The 27572-nt window shown below is 33.3% G+C and overlaps 1 protein-coding gene across 1 annotated transcript; it reads right to left on the bottom strand.

Moving 5' to 3' along the window:
• Window positions 1–1834: 1834 nt before the first annotated feature.
• LOC139875816 (uncharacterized) lies at window positions 1835–27572 on the bottom strand. The gene is made up of 9 exons (XM_071863112.1): window positions 27494–27572; window positions 26216–26480; window positions 25948–26111; window positions 22519–22633; window positions 22130–22363; window positions 19821–19978; window positions 2442–2556; window positions 2263–2325; window positions 1835–2102 (listed from the first exon to the last, which is right to left on the bottom strand). The coding sequence occupies exons 2-9, from the start codon at window positions 26468–26470 to the stop codon at window positions 2079–2081; spliced, it is 1128 nt and encodes a 375-aa protein (XP_071719213.1). The 5' UTR covers window positions 26471–26480; window positions 27494–27572; the 3' UTR covers window positions 1835–2078.

The following is a 27572-nucleotide window of genomic DNA, read 5'->3' as shown; positions in this document are numbered from 1 at the left end:
TCAGAAGACATAGAGGAATTTTACGATGCTTTAGATTATGTTGAATTATCTAGTCTTCTGGAACAAATGCTAGAAACGGTTGAGACTCGGACATTGTTTTTAGATTCTCCTCAAATGGTTGGCAAGAAAGTTATTACCTCTCAAAGCCGAATTCGAGTAAATTGCCTAAAACAAAACTGACCCAAACCAGAAATATCAAGGTCATTCCAAGTCTACAGATCAATCGAAACGATCCACCCGAAGACTCAAAAACCTCAAGACTTCTACTAAATCTCCATTGAAGTCTTTAATCCCTGAAAAATCACAATTCCCAAGACCTAATGATTACTTAAGCTACAAAACCAACAAAAACAACCCATTATTGGTAGGTGAACCTCGCAGGGGGGAAATACTCAACGATTTCGTGACCAGTATGGAAGCTTTTCTCAAACGATAAGAAAACGTTTTCAAAAATATCTTCCAATGAGCCACAAAAAACACCTAAGATCAAAATCGATCTTGTTTCTAAACACATGCGAAACTCATTTTCTAGACAAGTATCAATAAAACCATAATCAATTAAGTACTCATTCAATGAGTTAAATGATTTCAAGCCAAGATTTGTAAGTCTGGCAAATTCAAAGAATTGTGTTTTTCCATTGCGTTCATCAAACCCATTACCTAAATGAAATAAAATGTCCATTACCCAAATTGATAGTACTTACAAGTGGTACTTAAAAGATAAGTTTTGAAAATCAAAATGACTTCTACACGTACACTTCATTATAGAACCCACACTTCAAATAGGTGTTAAACAACATGATAGCTTTTGTACATACAACAGTGCAAAATCCGTTCTTCGATGTTTATAATCATAATTCCTTGCAACTAAGTGACACAAAATGCACGAAAATTTGGTGCAAAATAACATTAACCTAAACCTGCAAACATTGAAAAAACAGTAAAGTCTCCTAAGGATGGTTCCACTACATCCAAAGATAAGGAAGTAAAGTCTTCCATGACTCAATTGTTTGTTGAAAAACATACATTGATGTCAGACTTATCTTGATGAAGGAGATTTGTCTCGTCTCGCGGGGCGGGCCGGGGGGGGGGGGGACTCCGGTAGATTTATCAGATCCCCGTCACTGATCATCTAGATCAAAACGCTCCATTTTCTTATTTCAATCAAGATGTGGATGCCTCAACAGTAAGAGATGTATTACCTCATGATACATCAATGATTTCTGGACTTGATGTATCACCTTCCTAACCTACATTGATTTCGACCGACATCAATGCGATGTCATGTACTGTTAGAAGGCTTCGTTTGACCACAAGAGGGAAACCCATACTGGTTGTTAAAGTCTCAGTTAGATAACAAACTGAGATTCAGACCAACAAACATATGGTTGTCTGTATTATTTCTCCTCCCAGGATAATGCGTGCGCTCGACATCCTTACCCACTAATCATACATGTCTCAAAGACATTTTATCAACGTTTATCATAAACGAAAATCCTACTTATATTAGATTGTGCCAGATCAAAATGGTTATAGGACTGTCTTCACCATCTCTCCTCACAAGGATAGTGTATGCGTCCGACCACTTTACCCAAATTTATATGCGTGTCACGAGACATCACATTAAAAGTTTCTTCTTCATCGCCTTTCTTTTCACCCGAGAGGTAGTTTATTGAAATATAATATACTGAACAAGTTAAAGTTAACTGGTAGTGTCGCTAATCATTACCAGATTAGCCGTGGTTGACACATACCTTTCACACAATTCATGTGTCTTACCCATCTTTCGTCTTTTAACCCGAGGTGATTTTGTTAGGACTTGACACTGCACCGTGTCGCTCGTCATTACACCATGATGAGCTGTGGATGACATATTTCAATTTACCCTATTTCCTTATGGTGTGCATCCTATTTCACCTCACATAAATAGTTTTGTTAGCACATCAAAACAAGCATGAATTCATCAAATCTATTATTTACATTTGTCGACAATGACTAAAAAACTATGAAAGTTGGTGTCCTATTCTTCAACCTCCAAAATATATGCTTACTTAGATGAAGATCTCAATCATGTCGTTCTACCCCTTCTTTCCCTCTTCTCCCTACACACATGAAATATATTTTAAAAGAATAATTAATCATCGAGTTACAACTAGTACTTTCAAATCCATATAGAATAAGATTTTGTTTTACGTTTTTTTTCTTTTTTGTAAAATAAGAGAAATTTAAATTAAAATAGCTCAGATAGCAAGAATAACGTACCTTAATTTGGATGTGGATTCTTTCAGAGCAGTGATGGGAGTGATTAATCCCTCCCATTTTCACCTAGTTTTAAAAAATTTAACTGCTTAAGGAGAAGGACAAAGTAAAAGAATACTGATCGACCTATTTATTTTCCAAGCAAATTAAGGAAAAGGACAAAGTAAAAGCATAATTATTACCTTATAAATTCCACCATTCACAAGTGCACAAAGAACGCCAACTGATATCACACTAGGACCCCTCATACCGGTAACTAATGATATAGCCACACCAGAAGCAAAACCGGCCATGATACTTGATAATGCTAAAAACGAACATATATTTCATAGCATTATCCCTCAAGAAAGACAAGCTTTTAGTTGCAATTGTTCTATTTACAAGTGATATTCGTTTAAATAATAAAAGGTGAAGACAAAAGACAGATTCGATGAATTGAAGACGCAAACGACCAAAAAGCTCAAAAGTACAAAGTACAATCAAAGTGGTTCAAATTATTGATAAGAAACGTCTCAAAATTACAAGAGTACAAGACGCAAAACGCAAAATACAAGATATTAAATTGTACGCAATGACGTTCGAAAATCCGGAACCGGGACCAAAGTCAATTCTCAACGCGCGACGCAACGGATCTAAAATTACAAGTTAACTGTGCACATAAATATAATATAATATATAAATAATTCTTAAAAATTATATATATATATATATTTATAAAACCGTCGGCAAGAAACAAACAACAAAATGTGAGCTGGAAAAGCAGGTCATGCGATCGCATGGCCCTGAAATGTTGACCACATCTATAAAAGGCGACGAGTTTCAGCAAACAAAAACACATCTTTTTCTTTGTCTATCTCTCACGTATATATATATATATATATATATATATATATATATATATATATATATATATATATATATATATATATATATATTATAATTTTAATTTTAATTTTAATAATAATAAGGATATGTTAGCGAATGTTGTAAGGGTGTAAGTCGAAATTCTGTCCGTGTAACGCTACGCTATTATTAATCATTGTAAGTTATGTTCAACCTTTTTAAATTAATGTCTCGTAGCTAAGTTATTATTATGCTTATTTAAGCCAAAGTAATCGTGATGTTGGGCTAAAATATTAAAGATTGGGTAATTGAGTTTTGTACCATAATTGGAGTTTGGACAAAAGAACGACACTTGTGAAAATTAGACTATGGGCTATTAATGGGCTTTATATTTGTTTAATTAAATGATAGTTTGTTAATTTAATATAAAGATTTACAATTGGACGTACCTATAAATAACCATATACACTCGATCGGACACGATGGGCGGGATATTTATAAGTACTAATAATCGTTCATTTAACCGGACACGGGAATGGATTAATAGTCAATGGACTTATTAAAACAGGGGTGAATTATATACAAGGACACTTGGTGTAATTATAGTTTAAGTTCCCAATTAGTTGGAATATTTGACTTCGGATATAAGGATAATTTGACGAGGACACTCGCACTTTATATTTATGACTGATGGACTGTTATGGACAAAAACCAGACGGACATATTGAATAATCCAGGATAAAGGACAATTAACCCATGGGAATAAACTAAAATCAACAAGTCAAACATCATGATTACGGAAGTTTAAATAAGCATAATTCCTTTATTTCATATTTAATTGCACTTTTAATTATCGCAATTTTATTTATTGTCATTTTATTTAACGCACTTTTATTTATCGCACTTTAATTATTGTCATTTACTTTACGCTTTAAATTAACTTTTTTATATATTTAATATTTTACATTAGGTTTTAACTGCGACTAAAGTTTTAAAATCGACAAACCGGTCATTAAACGGTAAAAACCCCCTTTTATAATAATAATACTACTTATATTTATATATATATATTTATTTACAAATATAGTTTTAAAAATATAGCGTTAAACTTGGCGAGTTCCCTGTGGACGAACCGGACTTACTAAAAACTACACTACTGTACGATTAGGTACACTGCCTATAAGTGTTGTAACAAGGTTTAGGTATATCCACTCTACAAATAAATAAATAACTCGTGTAAAATTGTATCGTATTTAATAGTATTTTGTAGTAAAAATATAACTATTTTGTACCCCTTCGCTTTAACATCAAGTATTTTTGCCACCGCTGACGGGGACCTGCTTAAACGCCGGAAGCAAAACGCTATATAAAAAAAAAAGATTCTTAGTTTACTTTTGTAAAAATACGCTTTTGTAAAAATACGTTTTAATTATTAAAAATACAAAAATATAAAAAGAAAAACAAAATTTATATATTTTTAAGAGTATGTTAAATATATATATAAAATTATAAAGTTTCTTTATTTTATTTTAGTTTTCAAAAATTAAAGTTTTTATTTATTTTATATATAAATATTCTATAAAAATACAAAACAAAAAAAAAAAATCGGGCCAAGGCACTGTAGAAGCCCAACTCTGGCCTGGAAACCTAGTTCATGCGACTGCATGAAATTATAATGTAAAATTCATGCGACCGCATGGCCTGATCTGACACGCCAGGTTTGACTGATTTCAGCAATAATTACGGTGTATTAATTAGTATTATTATTATAAACCCTAATTAGGGTTATTTATTTAATTAATTAAATTTAGTTTTATTTAATTTGTATTTTTAAGTTTTATTTAGTTTTATTAAATATATAAACTTAATACTTTTATAAAATAAATAATATTTTTATAAAATTGTACTTTTTACAACTTTAAGTTTATTTTTATATTTTTTATCTTTTTATTTGTTTTAGCGTAATATTTGTATTTTTCGCTCGTAACTAGTTTTAAATTTAGTATTTGCCATAGTTATTTTTATTTCTAGATTTTTAGGATTTGCCGTAAAATCCCTTAAGTACTTTTTCTTTAGACTAAGATTTAAGTGCTTTAAAATTTTGCGACGCCGTTTTATAAATTTTAGTACTTTTTAAAGTTATTACCGTTTTGGATATAGAATTTCTTTTAAGCTTTAATATTTTTAGACGCAACTTTTAATTTTTTAGTTTTTAGACTTTTAAGTTTCGACGCTTTACTTTCTTTTTATTATTTTTCGACGCTTATTTTCTTATTTTTATTTTTCGACGTTTTTCGACGCGCTCTTTTTCTTTCTTATTTTATTTGACGCTCTAGTTTTTAGGACATAGAATTTTCTATTTCTTCTCTAAAATTTCTTTAAATTTCAACGAAAAATTATTTTAAGTGGTTAAATTGATAAACATCCAAAATTTTATGGTTCGTAGTAATAGTTGGATTTGTTAGTGGCTAGTTGTGGGCTTCCGATTTAAAGGGTCCTGGCTACCTGCTGCATCTATTGGCTATTCGAAACGTGGGTAAAATCAGAAAAGTCTATTAATTTGATAACCTATATAATTTTTATCTTTTATAACTAATAGGATATTCAGTGAATGCACCGAGCAAAACGTTCACCACCTTTCGTACGTTCACCACCTGTAACTCGATCAAGACATCTAGCCAATATTGTCGCCATTGATTTTTCTTTAGAATCGTCATCTAGTCTACCAAGTACTCCAATTCAAATTTCCGATAATCCATTTTTTGAACCCGACCTCACAATTGATAATCCGGAGGATATTCAGGGACAATTCAGAGATTCTGAACCATTAATCTTTCCTCCGGAACCACCAATCATTCAAACAGACATTGTCGAGGAACAAACCTTTAAATCAGAATCCTCTAGTGATTCAGATTTAACAAATTCAATCATGGAGAATCTGGAACCTCTAAGTATGGAAGACCGAATGAGAGCTAAATGCGCTGGCCAAGGTCACGCAATTACTCAACCTGACATTAATGCGCCAGATTATGAAATTAAAGGACAAATCCTACACATGGTGACTAATCAATGCCAATTTAGTGGTGCACCGAAGGAAGATCTAAATGAACATCTTCGTACCTTTAATAGGATCTGTACCCTATTTAAAATAAGAGAAGTGGAGGATGAACAGATCTATCTCATGTTATTTCCCTGGACTTTAAAGAGAAAAGCCAAAGATTGGTTAGAATCGTTACCCGAAGGGGCGATTGATACATGGGATGTCTTAGTTGAAAATTTTCTTAAACAATTCTTTCTGGCATCTAAAGCCGTGAGACTTCAAGGAGAAATTGTTACGTTCACACAAAAGCCAAACGAAACTCTATATGAAGCGTGGACAAGATTTGGAAAATTGTTAAGAGGATGTCCGCAACATAGTTTAGACACTTATCAAATAGTACAAATATTCTACCAAGGATGCGACATCACTACAAGAAAAGACATCGATATAGCAGCTGGTGGTTCCATTATGAAGAAAACCGCAACTGAAGCTTACAAAATTATTGATAACACTGCTTCTCACTCACATGAGTGGCATCAAGAAAAAGATATTGTTAGATCATCTAAAGCAGCTAGAGCCGATTCTAGCCATGACTTTGATTCAATTTCTGCAAAGATAGATGCTGTCGAGAGACGAATGGAAAAGATGACTAAAGATATTCACTCAATACGAATTAGTTGTGAGCAGTGTGGAGGACCACATTTGACAAAAGATTGTCTCAGCATTGAACAAACAATGGAACAAAGAGAGAATGTTTCATATATGAACCAAAGGCCTGGAAATAATTATCAGAATAATTATCAACCGCCAAGACCAATCTACAATCAAAATTAAAATTATAACCGAAATGTTCCATATAACAACCAACAAGGTCCTAGTAATCAACAAGTATCCAACAATCCTTACAATCAGCAAAGACCTATTTTTCAAAATAAACCACCACAAACCGATGATAAAAAGCCAAATTTAGAAGATATGATGTCGAAGCTAGTTGAATCTCAAACGCAGTTTTTCACATCTCAGAAACAAACCAATGAACAAAATGCTCAAGCATTTAGAAATCAACAAGCTTCTATTCAAAATTTGGAACAAGAAGTAAGCAACCTAGCAAGGTTGATAGGTGAAAGAAAACCGGGAAGTCTACCTAGTGATACAAATGCTAACCCCCGGAATGAAACAGCAAAAGCCATTACCACAAGAAGTAGTATTACACTTAAACCACCTGAAATACCTATAATTTCTGATGACTCTATTCCTACTCCACAAGAACCACAACCTGATCAAGAAAAGGAAAAAGAACTGGTAGTTGAAAAGGTTAATGAAGACAACACAGTTAAAGCTAAACCTTATGTTAAACCATACCAACCACCACTTCCTTACCCGAGTAAAATGAGAAAAGAGAGACTTGAAGCCGAGCAATCCAAATTCTTGGATATGTTTAAACAAATAAATGTAAATCTTCCTTTCATTGATGTGATTTCAGGAATGCCTAGATATGCTAAATTCTTGAAAGATCTAATCACAAATAGAAAGAAAATGGAAGAACTCTCGACTGTTACTATGAATGCTAATTGTTCTGCAGTGCTTTTGAATAAGATACCAGAAAAATTATCAGATCCAGGAAGTTTCACAATTCCATATTTTTTGGGTAGTCTTAGTTCAATAGAAGCATTGGCAGACTTAGGTCTAGTATAAATCTAATGCCGTATTTACTATACGCTAAACTAGACCTTGGAGAATTGAAACCAACACGAATAAGCATACAACTAGCCGATCGATCAGTAAAATATCCTAGAGGGATAATGGAGAACATGCTAGTTAAAGTTGGTACTTTAGTATTTCCAGTAGATTTTGTTATTCTGGACATAGAAGAAGATTCTCGAGTTCCTCTCATATTAGGAAGACCATTCTTAAACACGGCTAAAGCAATAATAGACGTGTTCGGTAAAAATTGACCCAAAGTATAGAGGATGAGAGTGTTACCTTTTCTGTTGATAGAGCCATGCAACAACCGCAATCTGCAGATGATACATGTTATTATATTCAAACTATAGATTCACATGCAGAATTGTTAGAAGAATTTCCAGAATTACAAGGAACGGGAGAATGTTCTTTAGGAGAAGGAACCGAACCAATTGATGAAGCTGGAATGTTAGCCACACTTATTACTAATGGTTACGAACCAACAACAGAAGAACTTCAAATGCTAAAAGAGGAAGACAGATATCGATACAAATCATCGATAGAAGAACCACCGACATTAGAGTTAAAGCCACTTCCAACTAATTTGGAATACACTTATTTACATGGTGAATCTGAATTACCTGTAATAATATCGTCTTCTCTTACTGAAAATGAAAAATCACGACTCATTTATGTGCTAAAAGCTCATAAACCAGCTATTACATGGAAGATTCATGACATTAAAGGCATAAGTCCTTCGTATTGCACACATAAAATTCTTAAGGAAGAAGGTCATAAAACGTATGTGCAACGCCAAAGAAGACTAAATCCTAATATGCAAGATGTTGTTAAGAAAGAAATTATTAAACTGCTAGATGCAGGTTTAATTTATCCAATCTCTGATAGTCCATGGGTAAGCCCAGTTCAATGCGTACCTAAGAAGGGTGGCATGACTGTCATCACAAATGAAAAAAATGAGCTTATTCCTACTAGGACTGTAACAGGATGGCGTGTTTGTATTGATTATAGAAAATTAAATTACGCCGCTAGAAAAGATCACTTTCCCTTACCTTTCATTGATCAAATGTTGAAAATATTAGCCGGAAATAGTTACTATTGTTTTCTTGATGGTTTTTCCGGATACTTTTAAATTCCAATAGCACCCGAAGATCAAGAGAAAACCACATTCACATGCCCTTATGGTACTTTTGCTTACAAACGTATGCCATTTGGACTTTGTAACGCCCCTGCAACCTTTCAAAGGTGCATGATGGCGATTTTTCACGACGTGATAGAAGAATGCATGGAAGTTTTCATGGATGACTTTTCAGTCTTCGGTGATACTTTTGAAACATGTCTAGTTAATCTTGAATGAATGCTTATTAGATGCGAACAATCAAATCTAGTTCTTAATTGGGAAAAATACCATTTCATGGTTAAAGAAGGCATCGTTCTTGGTCATAAAATTTCAAAGGAAGGAATTGAAGTGGATAGAGCTAAAGTAGATGTAATTGCTAAACTTCCACATCCCACCAATGTTAGAGGAGTTAGGAGTTTTCTAGGGCATGCCGGTTTTTACCGACGTTTCATAAAAGATTTTTCTAAAATTGCCACTCTTATGAATAAACTCCTAGAAAAGGATGCTCCATTCATCTTTTCAGATGAATGCATCAAATCTTTTAATATTCTTAAAGAAAAATTCACTAATGCACCGATCATGATAACTCCAAATTGGAATCTACCGTTTGAACTAATGTGCGATGCAAGTGATTTTGCAATGGGAGCCGTTTTAGGACAAAGGATTGAAAAACAATTTCAACCTATTTATTACGCTAGTAAGACATTACAAGGATCACAAACAAATTACACAACTACTGAAAAAGAACTCATTGCCATTGTCTTTGCTTTTGACAAATTTCATTCATATCTCGTTCTAGCTAAAACGGTGGTCTATACCGACCATTCTGCTCTTAGATACCTATTTTCGAAACAAGATGCCAAACCAAGATTAATCCGTTGGATCTTACTCTTACAAGAGTTCAATATTGAAATCCGAGACAAAAAAGGAGCAGAAAATCTCGCCGCTGATCATCTTTCTCGTCTTGAAAATCCCGAATTAGAAGTTCTAAATGACTCGGCCATACAAGATAAATTTTCTGATGAATATCTATTGAAGATAGATTATAATGAAATTCCATAGTTTGCAGACTATGCAAACTACTTAGTATGTGGATTCCTTGTAAAAGGGTTGTCGTACCAAAAACGAAAGAAATTCTTTAGTGATATAAAACACTATTTCTGGGAAGATCCACATTTGTTTAAAAGTTGTCCCGATGGAATAATACGCCGATGTGTATTCAGAGATGAAGCTAGTCAAATCTTAAACCATTGTCACACAGGACCAACAGGAGGGCATTATGGGTCTCAACTCACGGCAAGAAAAGTTTACAATGCTGGATTCTATTGGCCTACAATTTTCAAAGACGCACACCTTCTTTGCCAATCATGTGATGCTTGTTAAAGGGCCGGAAAAATAAGTCAACGTGATGAAATGCCACAAAATGTCATTCAAGTATGTGAAGTATTTGACATTTGGGGTATTGACTTTATGGGTCCATTTCCAAAATCTCATAATAATCTCTACATTCTCGTTGCCATTGATTATGTATCTAAATGGGCGGAAGCACAAGCTCTCCCAACTAACGATGCACGAGTTGTAGTCAACTTCTTAAAACGTCTTTTTGCAAGGTTTGTACACCGAAAGCTTTAATAAGTGATCGGGGTACTCATTTTTGTAACAATCAACTTGAGAAAGTTCTTAAAAGATATGGAGTAACTCATAAAATCTCCACTGCTTATCATCCACAAACAAGTGGACAAGTTGAAAATACCAACCGAGCTTTAAAACGTATTCTAGAGAAAACCGTATGATCAAATCCGAAGGAATGGTCCATGAAATTGGAGGATGCACTCTGAGCTTTTAGAACAACCTACAAAACTCCAATTGGAACCACACCTTTTAGACTCGTTTACGGAAAAGCATGTCATCTTCCAGTAGAAATTGAGCACAAATCATTTTGGGCTTTGAAGACATGTAATCTTGATTTACATGAAGCTGGACGTCTACGGTTAAGTCAATTAAACGAATTAGAAGAATTAAGACATGAAGCATATGAAAATTCGTTAATCTATAAAGAAAGAATGAAGAAATGGCATGATAAAAGAATCAGAAGTTCAAAAGAATTTAAGGAAGGAGACAGAGTTCTTCTTTTCAATTCACGATTCAAGCTATTTCCTGAAAAATTGAAATCAAGATGGTCTGGACCATTCATAGTCAAAAGAGTTTTCCCATATGGAACAGTAGAATTAATAAATTCAAATGGGATTGAATTTAAGGTTAATGGTCACAGAGTTAAACATTACATAGATAGTCCAATGGAAGTTGAAGATGAAGTTAATCACAATTTCGACACCACAGCTAACTAAGTGTGGGAAGGTTCGAATCTTTTTAGGGTAATATATATTTCTGTTAGAGTTAGATATTCTGTTTTCGTGTAGTTCTCGAGAATGGAATCCGAATGGTCTTTCCCTAGCAGACCCTAAAGAACTAGTCTTCTTCCCCGATTTTGAATTTTTATTTTTTTTAAGGTTTTACGAGATGAAGAATTCATTTGATCTGAACCATGGTCTAATGCTACACGCTATGATTACTAAACGTAATAATGACACACTTCCAAATGAACTGGTATCATTCATAAGAGCCAAAATGGACGGAGTAAGAAAAGAACTCAGAAAAGATCATCATAAGATACATTTTGGTAAAGGAAAATCAAAATCCGCAACAAAAAGAAGAGCACGGCACCTTGAAAGATGTTATAATTGCGGAAAATGGTCACACGAAGGTAAATGTTCAAATAATTAAACATATTCAAATACCGAATTTGTTACTCTATGCAGAGAAGGACCGTTTATATGTTTAGAAGAAAAGATATTGAAGATTCGAGGTTATGCGTATGTAGCTATAGAAAACCAAATCACACGACTCTCCTGTGAGTCGGCTAAAGCAGGTCTCTGAGAATTCTATCTCACAGGTAAGTATGTACAGTTTTTATTTTTATTGCTTTTAACCTTTTGATAATAAACGCTGAATCGTTCGCTATAAAGTATTAAATTGGTATTCAATAAAATTAGGTATGCGTAATCGAAATTATTGATGTCATACAAAAATTTATTACATCACTGCGAAATTTACCGTTTATTCTTAAGGTATAAATATCTTTAATCAATCAACCCAAAATATTTCAAAAATTCGTCAGGAGTAAAACTAGGCAATATAGCCGAAATTACTTTACCGAAAAGAGGAGCGTATATTTTTGATAATATTTGATTGATTAAAGTGGGATAAAAGACCAAAAAGATTTTAAATTTTAAATTTTTACCATGTTTTTAAAATTAATATATAAATATTAAATTAATATTGTAAACTTTTTAAAATCAATATATTTAAGTTTGTAAATATTTGAAAAATTAATATTTTTAATATAAGTTTGTATGTATAAAAAAGAAAATATAATATAAGTTTGGTGTGAATTTTTAATTTTAATAATATGAATTTTTAATTTTATGCATTTTAAATTTAAGTTTGGTGTGAATTTAAAAACAAAAAAAATTTACTTTATTTCATTAAATTAAAAATATGATTTTTAAAATTCGTCGTGAGTTGAAAACTAGGTCGTTGAACCGAAATTGCTTTACCCGAGGGCGGGACGAGAACTTTTATTATCATTATTTTTAATTTTATTGAATTAAAGTATGCCAAAAACGTTAAAAAAAAACATTTAAAAAACCCAAAAATCTTTGCTTTAAAAAACGACGCTTAAAAAGTAACAAATTTTAAAACTTTGTTGAGAGACGGACTAGGACAACGATCCGAAACGTCCTCACTCCTAAAAAGAACCAAATTTTTAAAATTTATTAATTATATGTTTTATTAGTAATGGTTTTTATATAAAAAAAAAATCGGACTCCATGCGATCGCATGGGGTTTTGCCTTCATTTCCATGCGATCGCATGGATGAGAAAAACTGGCCAGAAACAAAGTCCATCGAGCTGTCTGTCTTCAACACTCCAACACACACATACATACGAACATACTCCCCAAATCCTCTCCATTTTCATCAATTTTTCACCAAAATCAACCAAATTTCTTGCTATAATCCACTCTAATCATGAATTTGATAAAAAGTTTATCAAGAAGGGTAACAATTACACCCCTAAACCTCTTTAAATTTGATTTTTATTGTTCTTGAGCTATAATTTTCCAAATTTGATTTTGTTAATTTCTAGTGTAATTAGAGTTAAATTGTTAGTATATTATGCATGTATAACCTAGATTGATGCTATTTAACATGATTTGAAGCCAAAAACTTCAAAAATCTTAGGAATCTAGGGTTTGTGTTTTTGAGCAATTTGGGGCTTTTTGATATAAACAGGTTATGGCCGATTTTTTTCATGAATTATTGCTAAATTAAGTAGTGTAACATGTTTAGGTAGGTAAATGATCCAAACTTTGATCCTAAACATGATTTTTGAGAATTAAAGTGGACTTTTTAGGTCTAAAATTCATGAACTGGACTAAATTGATGTAAATGCCATTTGAAACTTGTTTAATTGCTAGTAATGGTTATTTTAACATGTTATTTGAGTTGAATGCTTATGAACTTTGTAACCATTTTCATATATGCTTATTTGAAAAAGTGTAGAATTGTGAAGATTGTGAAAATGTGTATAAGTTTAACTTTGATTGAACATGTTATTTTAATTGTTTCTAGTTGTTATTTTGCTAACACTAATGCATATTTGGATGCACAAATTTTGTGTTTAATGTGTTTTGCAGAGATTTACCGATACTGATGGTGCATCATCATCATCTAGACAACCTGCTCCCAAACCTGAACCAGAAATGCAATATGAACAGGAACAACAACAACAACAACAACCTGATCAACATGTACCTTATTATGATCCGCAACAAGAATATGTTGATGCCTACGTAGTATTTCCGATGCATCCGATAGTACAACATCCAACGATTCATGAAGAACAGTTGCATCCCAATTTGAGATTTGATCGGAGTTGGAGAGATTACCCGACATATCAAAGTAACAAATTCAAACTGGTAATGAAAAATGTAGAAGTGCCGAGGGTAATCGATTGGGAGCCTTTGGAAAGGGTCCAACTTGCTAACTCAGTTAGACAGCATCTGATCCAAAGGTATGGCAGCTCTTCTTTTCCCGATTGGGAACGTTTATTCACCATTCGTAGGCCTGTATATAAGGAATGGTGCGTTGAGCTTATGAGTACTATAGCATTAAATGCGGATGTAGTTAGATTAGATGATAGAAGTTTTCTTAGATTTATACTTGGCCGTAAGATGTACAGGATGTCCATGCTGGACATGGCCAGGGCTTTACAGATATATACGCCCGCTGAATTACTATTATCCGATTGTACACATTTGATTTATCATGGTGAAAGGGTAGATAGGAATTTTGATGCTAACGCCGTCTGGAGGCGTATGTCAGATTATAATATTTTTGGGCGGGCAGGAACACACTCCTACTTACATATTCACAGAGCCGAGCTTCGTATAATTCATAGATTTCTGGCTAACTCGATTACACAGAGAGGTCACAACAAGGAGAAAATGACCTTACATGATTTATTTTACCTTAAGTGTATTTGAGACCCAAGAGGCTTTGTTAATATCCCCTACTGTGTTGGTTTTTATTTGTCTAAGATAGTGGAAGGAATACAGGAAGGGGGAATAATAGGAGGAGGTATTTTTGTTACTCTCATTGGAGAGTATTTGGGTGTAAATAGGGATCAAGGGGGTCCACTCTTGGTTTGTAGGGAACAGGATGATACTTTAGGATTGAAGGTCTATCAGGGTGCTAAGGTATTGAAGAGCAGACGCAATCAGGCAGTACCCTATGTTGGTCGTCATCCACAGGTAGAGAGAGGTTCAGATGAGGAAATGGAGGAATCAGATGACATTAGGGATGTCATTAGGGAGGCTATGACCGACGTCTACCAGCGTATAGATGAGGTAAAAATGACAAACCAGGATAGACATAATCGATACGAGCAGTGGCAAGCCCGGAATGAGTACGAGCATTCCAGGCAACGACAGCATGATAGATGGCACTATCATCAGCATCAGATCATGAGCCGGCTATCACCTCAGGACCACTACGTACCGACCCGACCTGCTTACTATCCTCCACACCAGCCCGATATGCGACCACCATTTACTCTCTACGACCGTAACCAGGCCTATCAGTACACCTATCACCAACCATGGAACCCGCCCGATGACATGAACTGGAACCCCTATCCAGATTGATATAGTTCCCGTTGGTATTTTATTGATTTTTATCTTTTTATTATTTTTATTTATTTATGTTTAAACATATAATATTGTGATACTTTTATTGTAATGTTTAATATTTTTATTATGTTGTACTAATATTTCATATTTGATTTGAAAGTGGGATTTTAAGTCTCATTTCAAATTACCATGCATGTTATTTGTATGTATGTATATTGTCAATTGTACACAACAGGGTAAAACAGCGCATTTTCAAAGACTGGCATTAAGTTCAGCAAAAGCTACTAATTTTGACGACAAAACGAAAAACAAATGTGATGTAACAACAAGACGGAATGAACAAATAATGTGCACCATTTATCATTCAACAATCAAACGCCAATATGTTTGGAAACTTTGGTAAAATTTAATCATTCTTCTACGCTAATCACCCTCAATAATTAAAATTGTTACTGATTTCTTGCAAATGAGGGCATTGCAAGATCTTAAGTGTGGGAAGGGGTAAAATTATTTCGGATTTTTAAAATTTTTTGACTTAAACACTTGGTTACCATTAAAAATACTAGTAACGCAGTAGTTGTATTAGAATCTAGTGCTCTCTGATAATAAAGAACAGCCCTAGTCTTATATACTGACTACCCAATTCTAGTAAAATTTTTCAAAATTTTCAAATAAATGAATTCAAAATCATGTTTATACATATTTATGAACGATAAAACTAGGTGTTAACACCGAAATTATTGTTACCTCGGAAAAGACATAAATTGAGAAACAACCCAAAATGTTAGAATTCATTTAAAATGGAATAGAGGACAATAAAAAGGCAAAGAAAGGAAAATAAAAGCCAAGTGTGGGAAAAATTTACCAAGTTATTTAAAACTGATATCACATATTTTTGTACAAATAATTGAAGATACTTTTGTTTTGGACAAAATTAACCGTTTTACCCGATAAATTGTAATATATTTGAAAGAAAGATGGATCTACACGATGAATCAATTCCATCATTAAACGGAAGTAAAGTCTTCCGAAAAAGACACGCGCTTCTTGATTTAGGTCAATAAGTTGTCATCCAGACCAGCTGTAGGTTGACAAAAAAATCTAGAAAAGTCATCTCGAAAATCAGCTGGAAATCCACGGACCTCAGCATCAAACAGGGTCGCCAAGTGGTCAGACTTATCCTAACCATGAGAAGATCTGTCTCGTAAAATGGGGAGGGCGCCGTGCAAATTAGCTTGATAAGACTAATGAATCAGATCCCCAGAAAGAATAATCTCCTTAAAGATCAAAAATCAGCTTTTAAGACTGATATTACTCAATCCTTGAGATTGACTTTAAAGATTGAGAATTACAAACTCATGGAATTCGATGATATCTAAACTCGAGCTTGAACGAGAAAATATTTTGATCAAATTACAAATCGATTTGTTTTCTGAAAACCCATTTTTAATGCGTTCATTACTATTGAACGTAAAATCCTAGGAATTCACCTGGAATTCATTAGGTCACCTGAACCAAATCGGGTGTCAACCGTAAGAACGGTGGTTGCATAGCATGGTCAAAGACAGGACCTTGTGCCAGACCGAAAAACTATAGGGTGATCTTTACTATTGCTCCTACAAAGGATAGTAATTGCATCCGACACGTTATAGACCATAATAAAAAACATGTCACGGGACATTGCCTTAACAATTGCTTGCTCAATGCTTTCCTTTACAACCGGACGGTAGTTTACCTAAAGGTAATATACGGAGCAAGTAAACTGGATGTGTTGCTTTCCCAATACAAGGTTAGCAAGTGGGTGACACAAAACCGCAAGTTTTGAGCTAAAATTTTTAAATCTGAAACCCACCAAACCCACAAAAACATTTTGCAAATACCGGTGAAGGGTTATTCCGAAAAACTTATCTAGGGTAAAAGCTAGATTGAATTTTCAAAAGATCAAATGTTTTCATAAAGATCCAATTTCCTAAAGGATCTAAATTTTCATAGTCATGTGGGACTGTAAACCGCAACGTTACTATCATTGTTTATACCGCCGTATAGAAATCACTGATGTACAAAGTGTGAAGAATAAAAGAAGTGATTCTAGTATTTTTATTTTCAAGACTATATTGCTTGAGGACAAGCAATGCTCAAGTGTGGGAATATTTGATAATGCTAAAAACGAACATATATTTCATAGCCTTATCCCTCAAGAAAGACAAGCTTTTAGTTGCAATTGTTCTATTTACAAGTGATATTCGTTTAAATAATAAAAGGTGAAGACAAAAGACAGATTCGACGAATTGAAGACCCAAACGACCAAAAAGCTCAAAAGTACAAAGTACAATCAAAGTGGTTCAAATTATTGATAAGAAACGTCTCAAAATTACAAGAGTACAAGATGCAAAACGCAAAATACAAGATATTAAATTGTACGCAAGGACGTTCAAAAATTCGGAACCGGGACCAAAGTCAATTCTCAACGCGCGACGCAACGGAGCTAAAATTACAAGTTAACTATGCACATAAATATAATATAATATATAAATAATTCTTAAATATTATATATATATTATACATATTTATAAAACCGTCGGCAAGAAGCAAACAACAAAATGTGAGCTGGAAAAGCAGGCCATGCGATCGCATGGCCTGGAAGTGAAAATTCCATGCGGTCGCATGGCCCCGAAATGCTGACCACATCTATAAAAGGCGACGAGTTTCAGCAAACAAAAACACATCTTTTTCTTTCTCTATCTCTCACGTAAATATATATATATATATATATATATATATATATATATATATATATATATATATTATAATTTTAATTTTAATTTTAATTTTAATAATAACAAGGGTATGTTAGCGAATGTTGTAAGGGTGTAAGTCGAAATTCTGTCCGTGTAACGCTACGCTATTATTAATCATTGTAAGTTATGTTCAACCTTTTTAAATTAATGTCTCGTAGCTAAGTTATTATTATGCTTATTTAAGCCGAAGTAATCGTGATGTTGGGCTAAAATATTAAAGATTGGGTAATTGGGTTTTGTACCATAATTGGGGTTTGGACAAAAGAACGACACTTGTGGTAATTAGACTATGGACTATTAATGGGCTTTACATTTGTTTAATTAAATGATAGTTTGTTAATTTAATATAAAGATTTAAAATTGAACGTACCTATAAATAACCATATACACTCGATCGGACACGATGGGCGGGATATTTATAAGTACTAATAATCGTTCATTTAATCGGACACGGAAATGGATTAATAGTCAATAGACTTATTAAAACAGGGGTGAATTATATACAAGGACACTTGGTGTAATTATAGTTTAAGTCCCCAATTAATTGGAATATTTGACTTCGGATATAAGGATAATTTGACGAGGACACTCGCACTTTATATTTATGACTGATGGACTGTTATGGACAAAAACCAGAAGGACATATTGAATAATCCAGGACAAAGGACAATTAACCCATGAGAATAAACTAAAATTAACACGTCAAACATCATGATTACGGAAGTTTAAATAAGCATAATTCCTTTATTTCATATTTAATTGCACTTTTAATTATTGCAATTTTATTTATTGTCATTTTATTTATCGCACTTTTATTTATCGCACTTTAATTATTGTCATTCACTTTACGCTTTAAATTAAGTCTTTTATATATTTAATATTTTACATTAGGTTTTAACTGCGACTAAAGTTTTAAAATCGACAAACCGATCATTAAACGGTAAAAACCCCTTTTATAATAATAATACTACTTATATTTATATATATATTTATTTACAAATATAGTTTTAAAAATATAGCGTTAAACTTGGCGAGTTCCCTGTGGACGAACCGGACTTACTAAAAACTACACTACTATGTACGATTAGGTACACTGCCTATAAGTGTTGTAGCAAGGTTTAGGTATATCCACTCTATAAATAAATAAATAACTTGTGTAAAATTGTATCGTATTTAATAGTATTTTGAAGTAAAAATATAACTATTTTGTACCCCTTCGCTTTAACATCAATACTTCAACGCAAAAAACGTGAAAAAAGTAAGTTATAATAAAACAATTGAGAATGTTTCAAGTTCTTATACCATATTGCAATTATAAGTATTCAGATATTAGTGTTGAGAATGTATGGTGCTTCTTTTAATTAACACACATAGACCATTTGTTACATGGCGTTAAAAGGGGCGTTAGTTATGTTTCAAACTGGTAGCAAAAATTTTATTAGATTTATTTTAACCAATGAAAACTTGCCACGTCATTTATACTTTATTAGTTAATTTAAATTTAAAATTTTCATCAACTTATTTAACACATCACTCAAAACGTTTCTTACTCAAATTTAACGCTCACCATAACACACTCTTCAAATTTAACATTGTCACGTCATAGTCTAATTTTTCTCTCTTCCATCACGTCACCGTCAAAAAATGTCACCATAACAAATGGTCTAAGCTAGCTAAAAGAACTTTGAAAAATGAACTTTTTCAAACTTTGAAACAGAGGTATTTATATATGTATGTGTATATTAGTATGAAAATATTTAAAAAGATAAAAGAAAGTAAACTAGTTTGCATAAGGTTACTTAATTACCTTGTTTCGACATCCTCCTTGCCTCTTATTTCTTTTGAGATACAAGCTATGGTTGCACCAACACCTGACATAACAAGCAAATTACGAACATGTTCGAGGCTCGGTCCTGCTAAGAAAGACTCTGCCAATGGACAGTATTCTACGAGACGTGCAAATTGCTGTTGATAATGATAAAAACGAACATATATTTCATCGCATTATCCCTCAAGAAAGACAAGCTTTTAGTTGCAATTGTTCTATTTACAAGTGATATTCATTTAAATAATAAAAGGTGAAGACAAAAGACAGATTCGACGAATTAAAGACGCAAACGACCAAAAAGCTCAAAAGTACAAAATACAATCAAAGTGGTTCCAATTATTGATGAGAAACATCTCAAAATTACAAGAGTACAAGACGCGAAACACAAAGTACAAGATATTAAATTAGACGCAAGGACGTTCAAAAATCCGGAACCGGGACCAAAGTCAACTCTCAAAGCTCGACGCAACGGACCTAAAATTACAAGTCAACTATGCACATGAATATAATATAATATATAATTAATTCTTAAAATTAATATATATATTATATTATATAATATAAACGTCGTCAAACAAGAAAACAAATGAGTGTGAGCTGATACCTACATCCATGCGATCGCATGGAAATCAGGCATCAAAGCCATGCGATCGCATGGCCCTGAAATATTGGCCACATCTATAAATTTCGCAGTTTTTGGTCGAATAAAGATCATCCATCCATCTCTCTATCTATCAAACGTATATATATATATATATATATATATATATATATATATATATATATATATATATATATATATATATATATATATATATATATATATATTATATTTTAATTTTAATTTTAAATTTAAATTCTAATAATAAGGGTATGTTAGCGAATGTTGTAAGGGTGTAAGTCGAAATTCTGTCTGTATAACGCTACGCTATTTTTAATCATTGTAAGTTATATTCAACCTTTTTAATTTAATGTCTCGTAGCTAAGTTATTATTATGCTTATTTAAGACGAAGTAATCATTATGTTGGGCTAAAATATTAAGACGGGGTAATTGGGCTTTATACCATAATTGGGGTTTGGACAAAAGAACGACACTTGTGAAAATTAGACTATGGGTTATCAATGGGCTTTATATTTGTTTAATTAAATGATAGTTTGTTAATTTAATATAAAGATTTACAATTGGACGTACCTATAAATAACCATATACACTCGATCGGACACGATGGGCGGGATATTTATATGTACGAATAATCGTTCATTTAACCGGACACGGGAATGGATTAATAGTTAATAGACTTATTAAAACAAGGGTGAAATTATGTACAAGGACACTTGGCGTAATGGTTAACAAAATATTAAAACCTTGGGTTACACGCAGTCGATATCCTGGTGTAATTATTAAACAAAGTATTAAAACCTTGTTACAGTTTAAGTCCCCAATTAGTTGGAATATTTGACTTCGGATATAAGGATAATTTGACGAGGACACTCGCACTTTATATTTATGACTGATGGACTGTTATGGACAAAAACCAGACGGACATATTGAATAATCCAGGACAAAGGACAATTAACCCATGGTAATAAACTAAAATCAACACGTCAAACATCATGATTACGGAAGTTTAAATAAGCATAATTTATATATTTCATATTTAATTGCACTTTTAATTATCGCACTTTAATTTATTGTCATTTATCGTACCTTTTAATTATCGCAATTTTATTTTATCGCACTTTCATTATCGTTATTTACTTTATGCTTTAAATTAAATTATTTTTAATATTTTACATTAGGTTTTAACTGCGACTTAAGTTTAAAAATCGACAAACCGGTCATTAAACGGTAAAAACCCCCTTTTTATAATAATAATATTTCTTATATATTTTTGTATTTTTACAATTATAGTTTTTAAAAATATAGCGTTAAGCTTGTTTAAAAGATCCCTGTGGAACGAACCGGACTTACTAAAAACTACACTACTGTACGATTAGGTACACTGCCTATAAGTGTTGTAGCAAGGTTTAGGTATATCCATTCTATAAATAAATAAATATCTTGTGTAAAATTGTATCGTATTTAATAGTATTTTCTTGTAAAAATTATAACTATTTTATACACCACCTCGCACACATCAGCTCTACGTACATAGAGCAAAATATATTCAAAAACACATATCATTGATTAATCGAATTTCATAATTCAGATATACTCCTAATTGAGCTGACGTAGATAAATAATAGTAATAAGAAAGTTGATTATTATAGTAGAGCATATATATACCTCTGTAGACGGTGGACCAAGGGAAAGAAAGTTGAGGGTTTTGTTGTAAAGCAATTCTGTAAATAAATCGATGTAGCCACCGTTGCAGGCCTCATTGACGATGTTGCCAGTACATGCAGCATCAACGGTCGTTAAAGATTGTTTGCAGTTATTAGTCTGTAACTCATCACTGATTAACTCTTTCTTTGTATCCACCATTATTTCAATTGGTTGTGATTTTGATGCTTCCTCCGCCTGCAAGACAATGATATATATGTATATTACTCCCACCGTTCCACACCGTTCCAAATATATTGTCCCCAGACAAAACACATACAATTTAAGAAAAGAAGCTTTCCACTTTTACCCCTTAGTTTCTGTTAGAGCTATATATGACCTAGCTAGACGACCTGAAACGTTACACCATAGAAGAGTGCACAAATAACACCAACTGATATGACACTAGGACCCCTCATGCCAGTAACCAATGATAAAGCAACTCCAGCACCAAAACCGGACACAATACTGCAACGATACATATACACATAGATGAGTGTGAGATCATATTAACTAGCTTGGAATAAACAAGCTAAATTAATATTAATATCTATATAGAAGAGAAGTATTTCTTTTCTTTTTCGAGAAAATGACTTGTTTTACACTACAACAAATTTATCAGTTGCTCACGCATATTTTTACACACTTATAAGAAAGTGTGAGCTTTTTATCAAATTCTTCACACTTATAAATGTATATAAGTTTGTTACATTTATAAATGTTGAATGTTATTTATTTTTCACACATTAAATTGTAGGAAAAGTTTGTTCACACTTATTAATGTGTACAAACACAAACTTAATCACATTTAAAAATGTGAGTAAATTTGTTACACCTCATTTCTTCACACAAGAGGAAGCGTGAACAAATCTAGTGCGACAAAATTAACTCAACACTCTTAAATGTGATTATATTTATGATTATACACACAAATTAGTGTGAATTTTTTTGTCTACACTTTCATGTGTGAAACCATAACTATTTTCTACACTTATAAATATAATACATTGACATACATTTACAAGTATGAGGAATTTAACAAAAAAGTACACACTTTTTAAAAGTATGTAAATTTATGCGTGGTTAATTAATAAATTTGTTATAGTGTTACCTTTAACTTTAGTACTCCTATTATTTATATATTCTATTCGTTTCAACTTAGAATTCCATATTGTTGTTTCCAGATATTCCAAAATAATTATTCACTATCAATCTAAAAAGTAAATTTGATAAATTTATCATATTGATTCACCACCCAAAGTTACTATACATCTTGGTAAATCCTGGCAAAAGTTACTATACATCTTGGTAAATCTTGTGGGACCGGAACAAAGCGCATTCCTAAAAGGTCGGTTTATTTTAGACGGTACACTTGTTGTGAACGAAAGCATCAAGTTTCTTAAGTCAAAAAAAACAAAAAGGTATCTTGCTTAAAATTGATTTTGAAAAAGCCTTTGATTGTCTTAATTGGAACTTTCTTCTAGAAGTAATGAAGTGTATGGGATTCGGTAGTAAATGGCGTTATTGGATACTAGCATGCTTGAATTCAGCCTCCATCTCTATACTTGTAAACGGATCCCCTACTAATGAGTTTTCGTTAAGTCGGGGGGTAAGACAAGGGGACCCGCTCTCACCATTTTTGTTTATTCTAGCGGCCGAAGGTTTAAATATTCTTGCAAAAGCAGCTACCGAAAAAGGTTTGTTTAAGGGTGTTGAAATAGGGAACGATAAGGTACTTGTCTCACATCTTCAATATGCCGACGACACTATATTCATCAGGGAATGGAATCGGGTTAATATTCACAACATACACAATCTTCTCACATGCTTCGAGTTGGCGTCGAGGTTGAAAGTAAACTTTCAAAAAAGCTGCTTGTATGGTATCGGTATAAGCTTGGAAGAGGCGACACAAGCGGCTAATACACTCGGGTGCCAAGTAGGAAAATTCCCGTTTACCTACCTTGGATTACCAATTGGTGCAAAAATGTCAAAGTTAAAGTCTTGGGATCCGGTCATCGAAAAAATTAAAAGTCAGCTCTGGGATTGGAAAATGCGGATGATGTCGTTTGGGGGAAGATTAGTCCTCATTAAATCGGTTCTAAATAGTCTTCCGTTGTACTATTTCTCGCTATTTCGTGTTCCTTCGTGCGTCCTAAAAGTGCTTGAGAGTATAAGACGTTCTTTTTTTTTGGGCGGGTCGGATTCGGGTAAAAAATATCTTGGGTTAAATGGGAATGTGTGATGTCTTCTTATGAGTGTGGGGGGTTAAACTTGGGCTCTTTAAAAGGAAAAAACTTATCTTTATTGGAAAAATGGTGGTGGAGGTTTAAAACCGAAACCGACTCTTTTTGGGTTAAAATCATGGGTGCGAACGGCGGCTTGGGGATGGGGAGTAATGTATGTTGCTCCTCATCGTCAAGTATTTGGCATAACATTATTCTTGCAGGAAATAATATTGAAGATCTAAGCGTGAATTTCAAGAACTCCTTTATCAAATCAATAGGCGACGGCTCATCAACATCCTTTTGGAACGACCATTGGGTCGAGAATGATAAACTCAACACTTTGTTCCCGAGACTATATTGATTGGAAGCGGAGAAAGATGCGGTCATTAGTGACAGGATCAACATTGCTAGTCCTTCATCTACTTTGACTTGGGCCTGGTCCCGATCACCAACGGGCCGCACTCTCGGTGAATTGGATGATCTCATACTTTTAATTGCAGGTGCATCTTTTGATCACGAACGCAAAGATAAATGGAAATGGGTTTCGGCAGCAAGTGGTCTGTTTACAGTAAAGCAACTAACAACATTAATCGACGAGCAGCTATTATTGATCAACAGTCATGCAGAACAAACGCTTCGGAATAATTTAGTCCGGAGGAAACTGGAAATCTTCGTGTGGAGGGCTATCAAGAAACGTTTGCCAGTAAGAATCGAACTCGACAAACGTGGCATTGATCTTCCTTCCGTTAGATGTCCGGTATGTGATGACGATTTGGAAACTGTGGACCATTTTTGATTTTTTGCAAGTTTTCCATGGAAATTTGGAATCGGGTTTATAAATGGTGGAAAGTTGGTAATTTTTCAAACTTCAGCTCAAACGAAATTTTTCGTGGTAATACTAATGGATCAACCAATATGTCAAAATTCGATATGAAAATTTGGCAAGCGGTCGAATGGGTTAGTGCTTACTACATATGGAAGAATCGTAACAATACAATCTTCAATAACAAATCGTGGAGTGTTTCGGTGGCTATGATGGAGATTCAAATTAAATCATTCGAATGGACTTCACAAAGATCGAGAGGGAGGAAATTCGATTGGCTAACTTGGTTAAGCGATCCAAGTTGCTATCTTTCAATTATGTAATGTTTTATCTCATCGTGGTAGTATGCTTGCTAGCTCCGCAAGATAATAGCTAGTTAATCTTACATGTAGAACATTCGTGTAATGGGGATTTATGCCCTTTGTACCTCCATTGTTCGTTTCGCGTTATTTTAATATATTATCCTTGCCTTTCAAAAAAAAAAAAAAATCCTGGCAAAGGAAATCGTAAGGATTTGATCTCTAAGGGTGAAAAAATCTAGAGGTATAAAGTTCGAATCCTTGGAAAACAAATAAACCCCGCGCGTTCACAGAGGTTTACTGGCGATGACTCCGGGGCTAATTACCTCAAAACAGGTGGTCGCCTTAGGATTAGTCTATTCGCAAAGCAAGTCAGACACTCAGATTAATAAAAAAAAAAAAAAAAAAAAAAAAAAAAAAAAAAAAAAAAGATACCATGTTTCCACATCGTCATCCTCCTTGCCTCGTATTTTTTTCCAGAGACAAAATATGCTTTTACCAACACCGGACACAACAGCAAAATTACGGGCATGTTCGAAATTTCTGTTTGCTACGAAAGATTGTACCAATGGACGGTAGTCCCCTAAATGTGCAAGTTGCTGTACGTAAACACAACAAAAGATTTTCAAAAACATAAAAGAATATTATATACATACTATAATTAACAGAGTAATTTGTTAGTAATTAGTAGTAGCATATATACCTGTGTAGATGGTGTAGGGATAGAAAGAGTTTCAAAGGTTTCCTTGTAAAGCAATTGTGTAAATAAACCGGTGAGGCCTCCTAAGCAGGTCTCTTTGATGGTGGGGGGAACAATAGCCTTGATGGTAGCGATGGCAGCCTCCATGGGTAAACATTTACTCAACTTTTTGCAGTTGGTCTGAAACTCATTGACTAGGTCTTTCACTGGGCTGCTATGTTTATCGAAAGCCAACACCGCTTTCTTTGCATCCACCATGATTTGTGTTCTTCTAAGGGAATGAGTTTTGGTTTATCATTCATCATATTACATACAATATAATATTATATTATAATATTATAATATATACTACATATAAGTAAAGCTTAATTTCATATACTACCTAAACAAGGAATGAAGATTGATCAGAAAGAATATCACTCAATTAAAGTAAATCGTTATTTTGGCATATAATTTCATCGTGTCAAATTGTTGATAAATTCAAATCATCAGTACTTGCTTTGTATTTGGTCACTTTCAATTTAATGTGGATTTGTGAAAAAAAAAAAAAAAAAAAAAAAAAAAAAAATCAATAATCGATAAGAGAATCAAAACTAAGCAAGCCATAATATAATTAATTAATTGATATTGATTGATTGATGTTCAAAGTACAATTTCCAAGCATAAAATAAAGATATGAAAGATTTACACACAATTCTATGCCCCATTTGTTCAAACGTTTCCGAATCGGTTGACCATAGCCTTTTCAATTGCAACAATGTAAAAAGGGTATGGGAACTCTTCTTAAAATGGTGGAATCTCTCGGAAGACAAACTTCGTGATCTTGAACCAATTAAAGAGGACTCGTGTTTTTCAAATCTTACATCGCAAGGAAAACTCGTGTGGGGTGGTGCAAAATGGTCTTGTGCTTATTGCATTTGGAAAGCTAGGAACAAGTTGGTTTTCCAAAGAAAAAATTGGAATGCATCAAGTATCTTATCGGAAGCACAATGTCTAAGTTTCGAATGGATCTCTCGTCGGCTAAAGAAAACAAGTCTCGAATGGCACCAATGGTTAATCAATCCTTCATTCTTCATTAACCGTACGGGTGTAGGTTGATTAGATATTCATATTATCTCAATTGTATATAATAGTTTAGGTGCATAGGCTCGTGGTATAAAACTTTGGCACAGGTCGTTGGACTTTATCATTGTAATCGTTTGTTTGTTTATATATATATAACCAAGTTTGCCTTGAAAAAAAAAAAATATATTAATGTAAAAGATAGCGAATGGGACTTACGTTTCTCACTTGAGAAGAGTTGGGAGAATAGACGATGTACGTACTTGTGTATTTTTTAGGGTTACACACACTTTTTTTT

This window comes from Rutidosis leptorrhynchoides, chromosome 11, assembly GCF_046630445.1.
Source record: "Rutidosis leptorrhynchoides isolate AG116_Rl617_1_P2 chromosome 11, CSIRO_AGI_Rlap_v1, whole genome shotgun sequence".
In the NCBI taxonomy this organism is placed as follows: domain Eukaryota; kingdom Viridiplantae; phylum Streptophyta; class Magnoliopsida; order Asterales; family Asteraceae; genus Rutidosis; species Rutidosis leptorrhynchoides.
This window is presented reverse-complemented; position numbering and strand designations above follow the sequence as displayed.

Bases quoted from the DNA above. Each gene is read 5' to 3' on its own strand.
- LOC139875816 (XM_071863112.1), bottom strand. From the start codon at position 26,470: ATGGTGGATGCAAAGAAAGCGGTGTTGGCTTTCGATAAACATAGCAGC. The intron at 19,979-22,129 runs GTATATATATGC...CATTATCAACAG, and splicing joins TTGGTCCACCGTCTACAGAG to CAATTTGCACGTCTCGTAGA. The intron at 2,326-2,441 runs GTAATAATTATG...TTTTAAAACTAG, and splicing joins TGAATGGTGGAATTTATAAG to GTGAAAATGGGAGGGATTAA.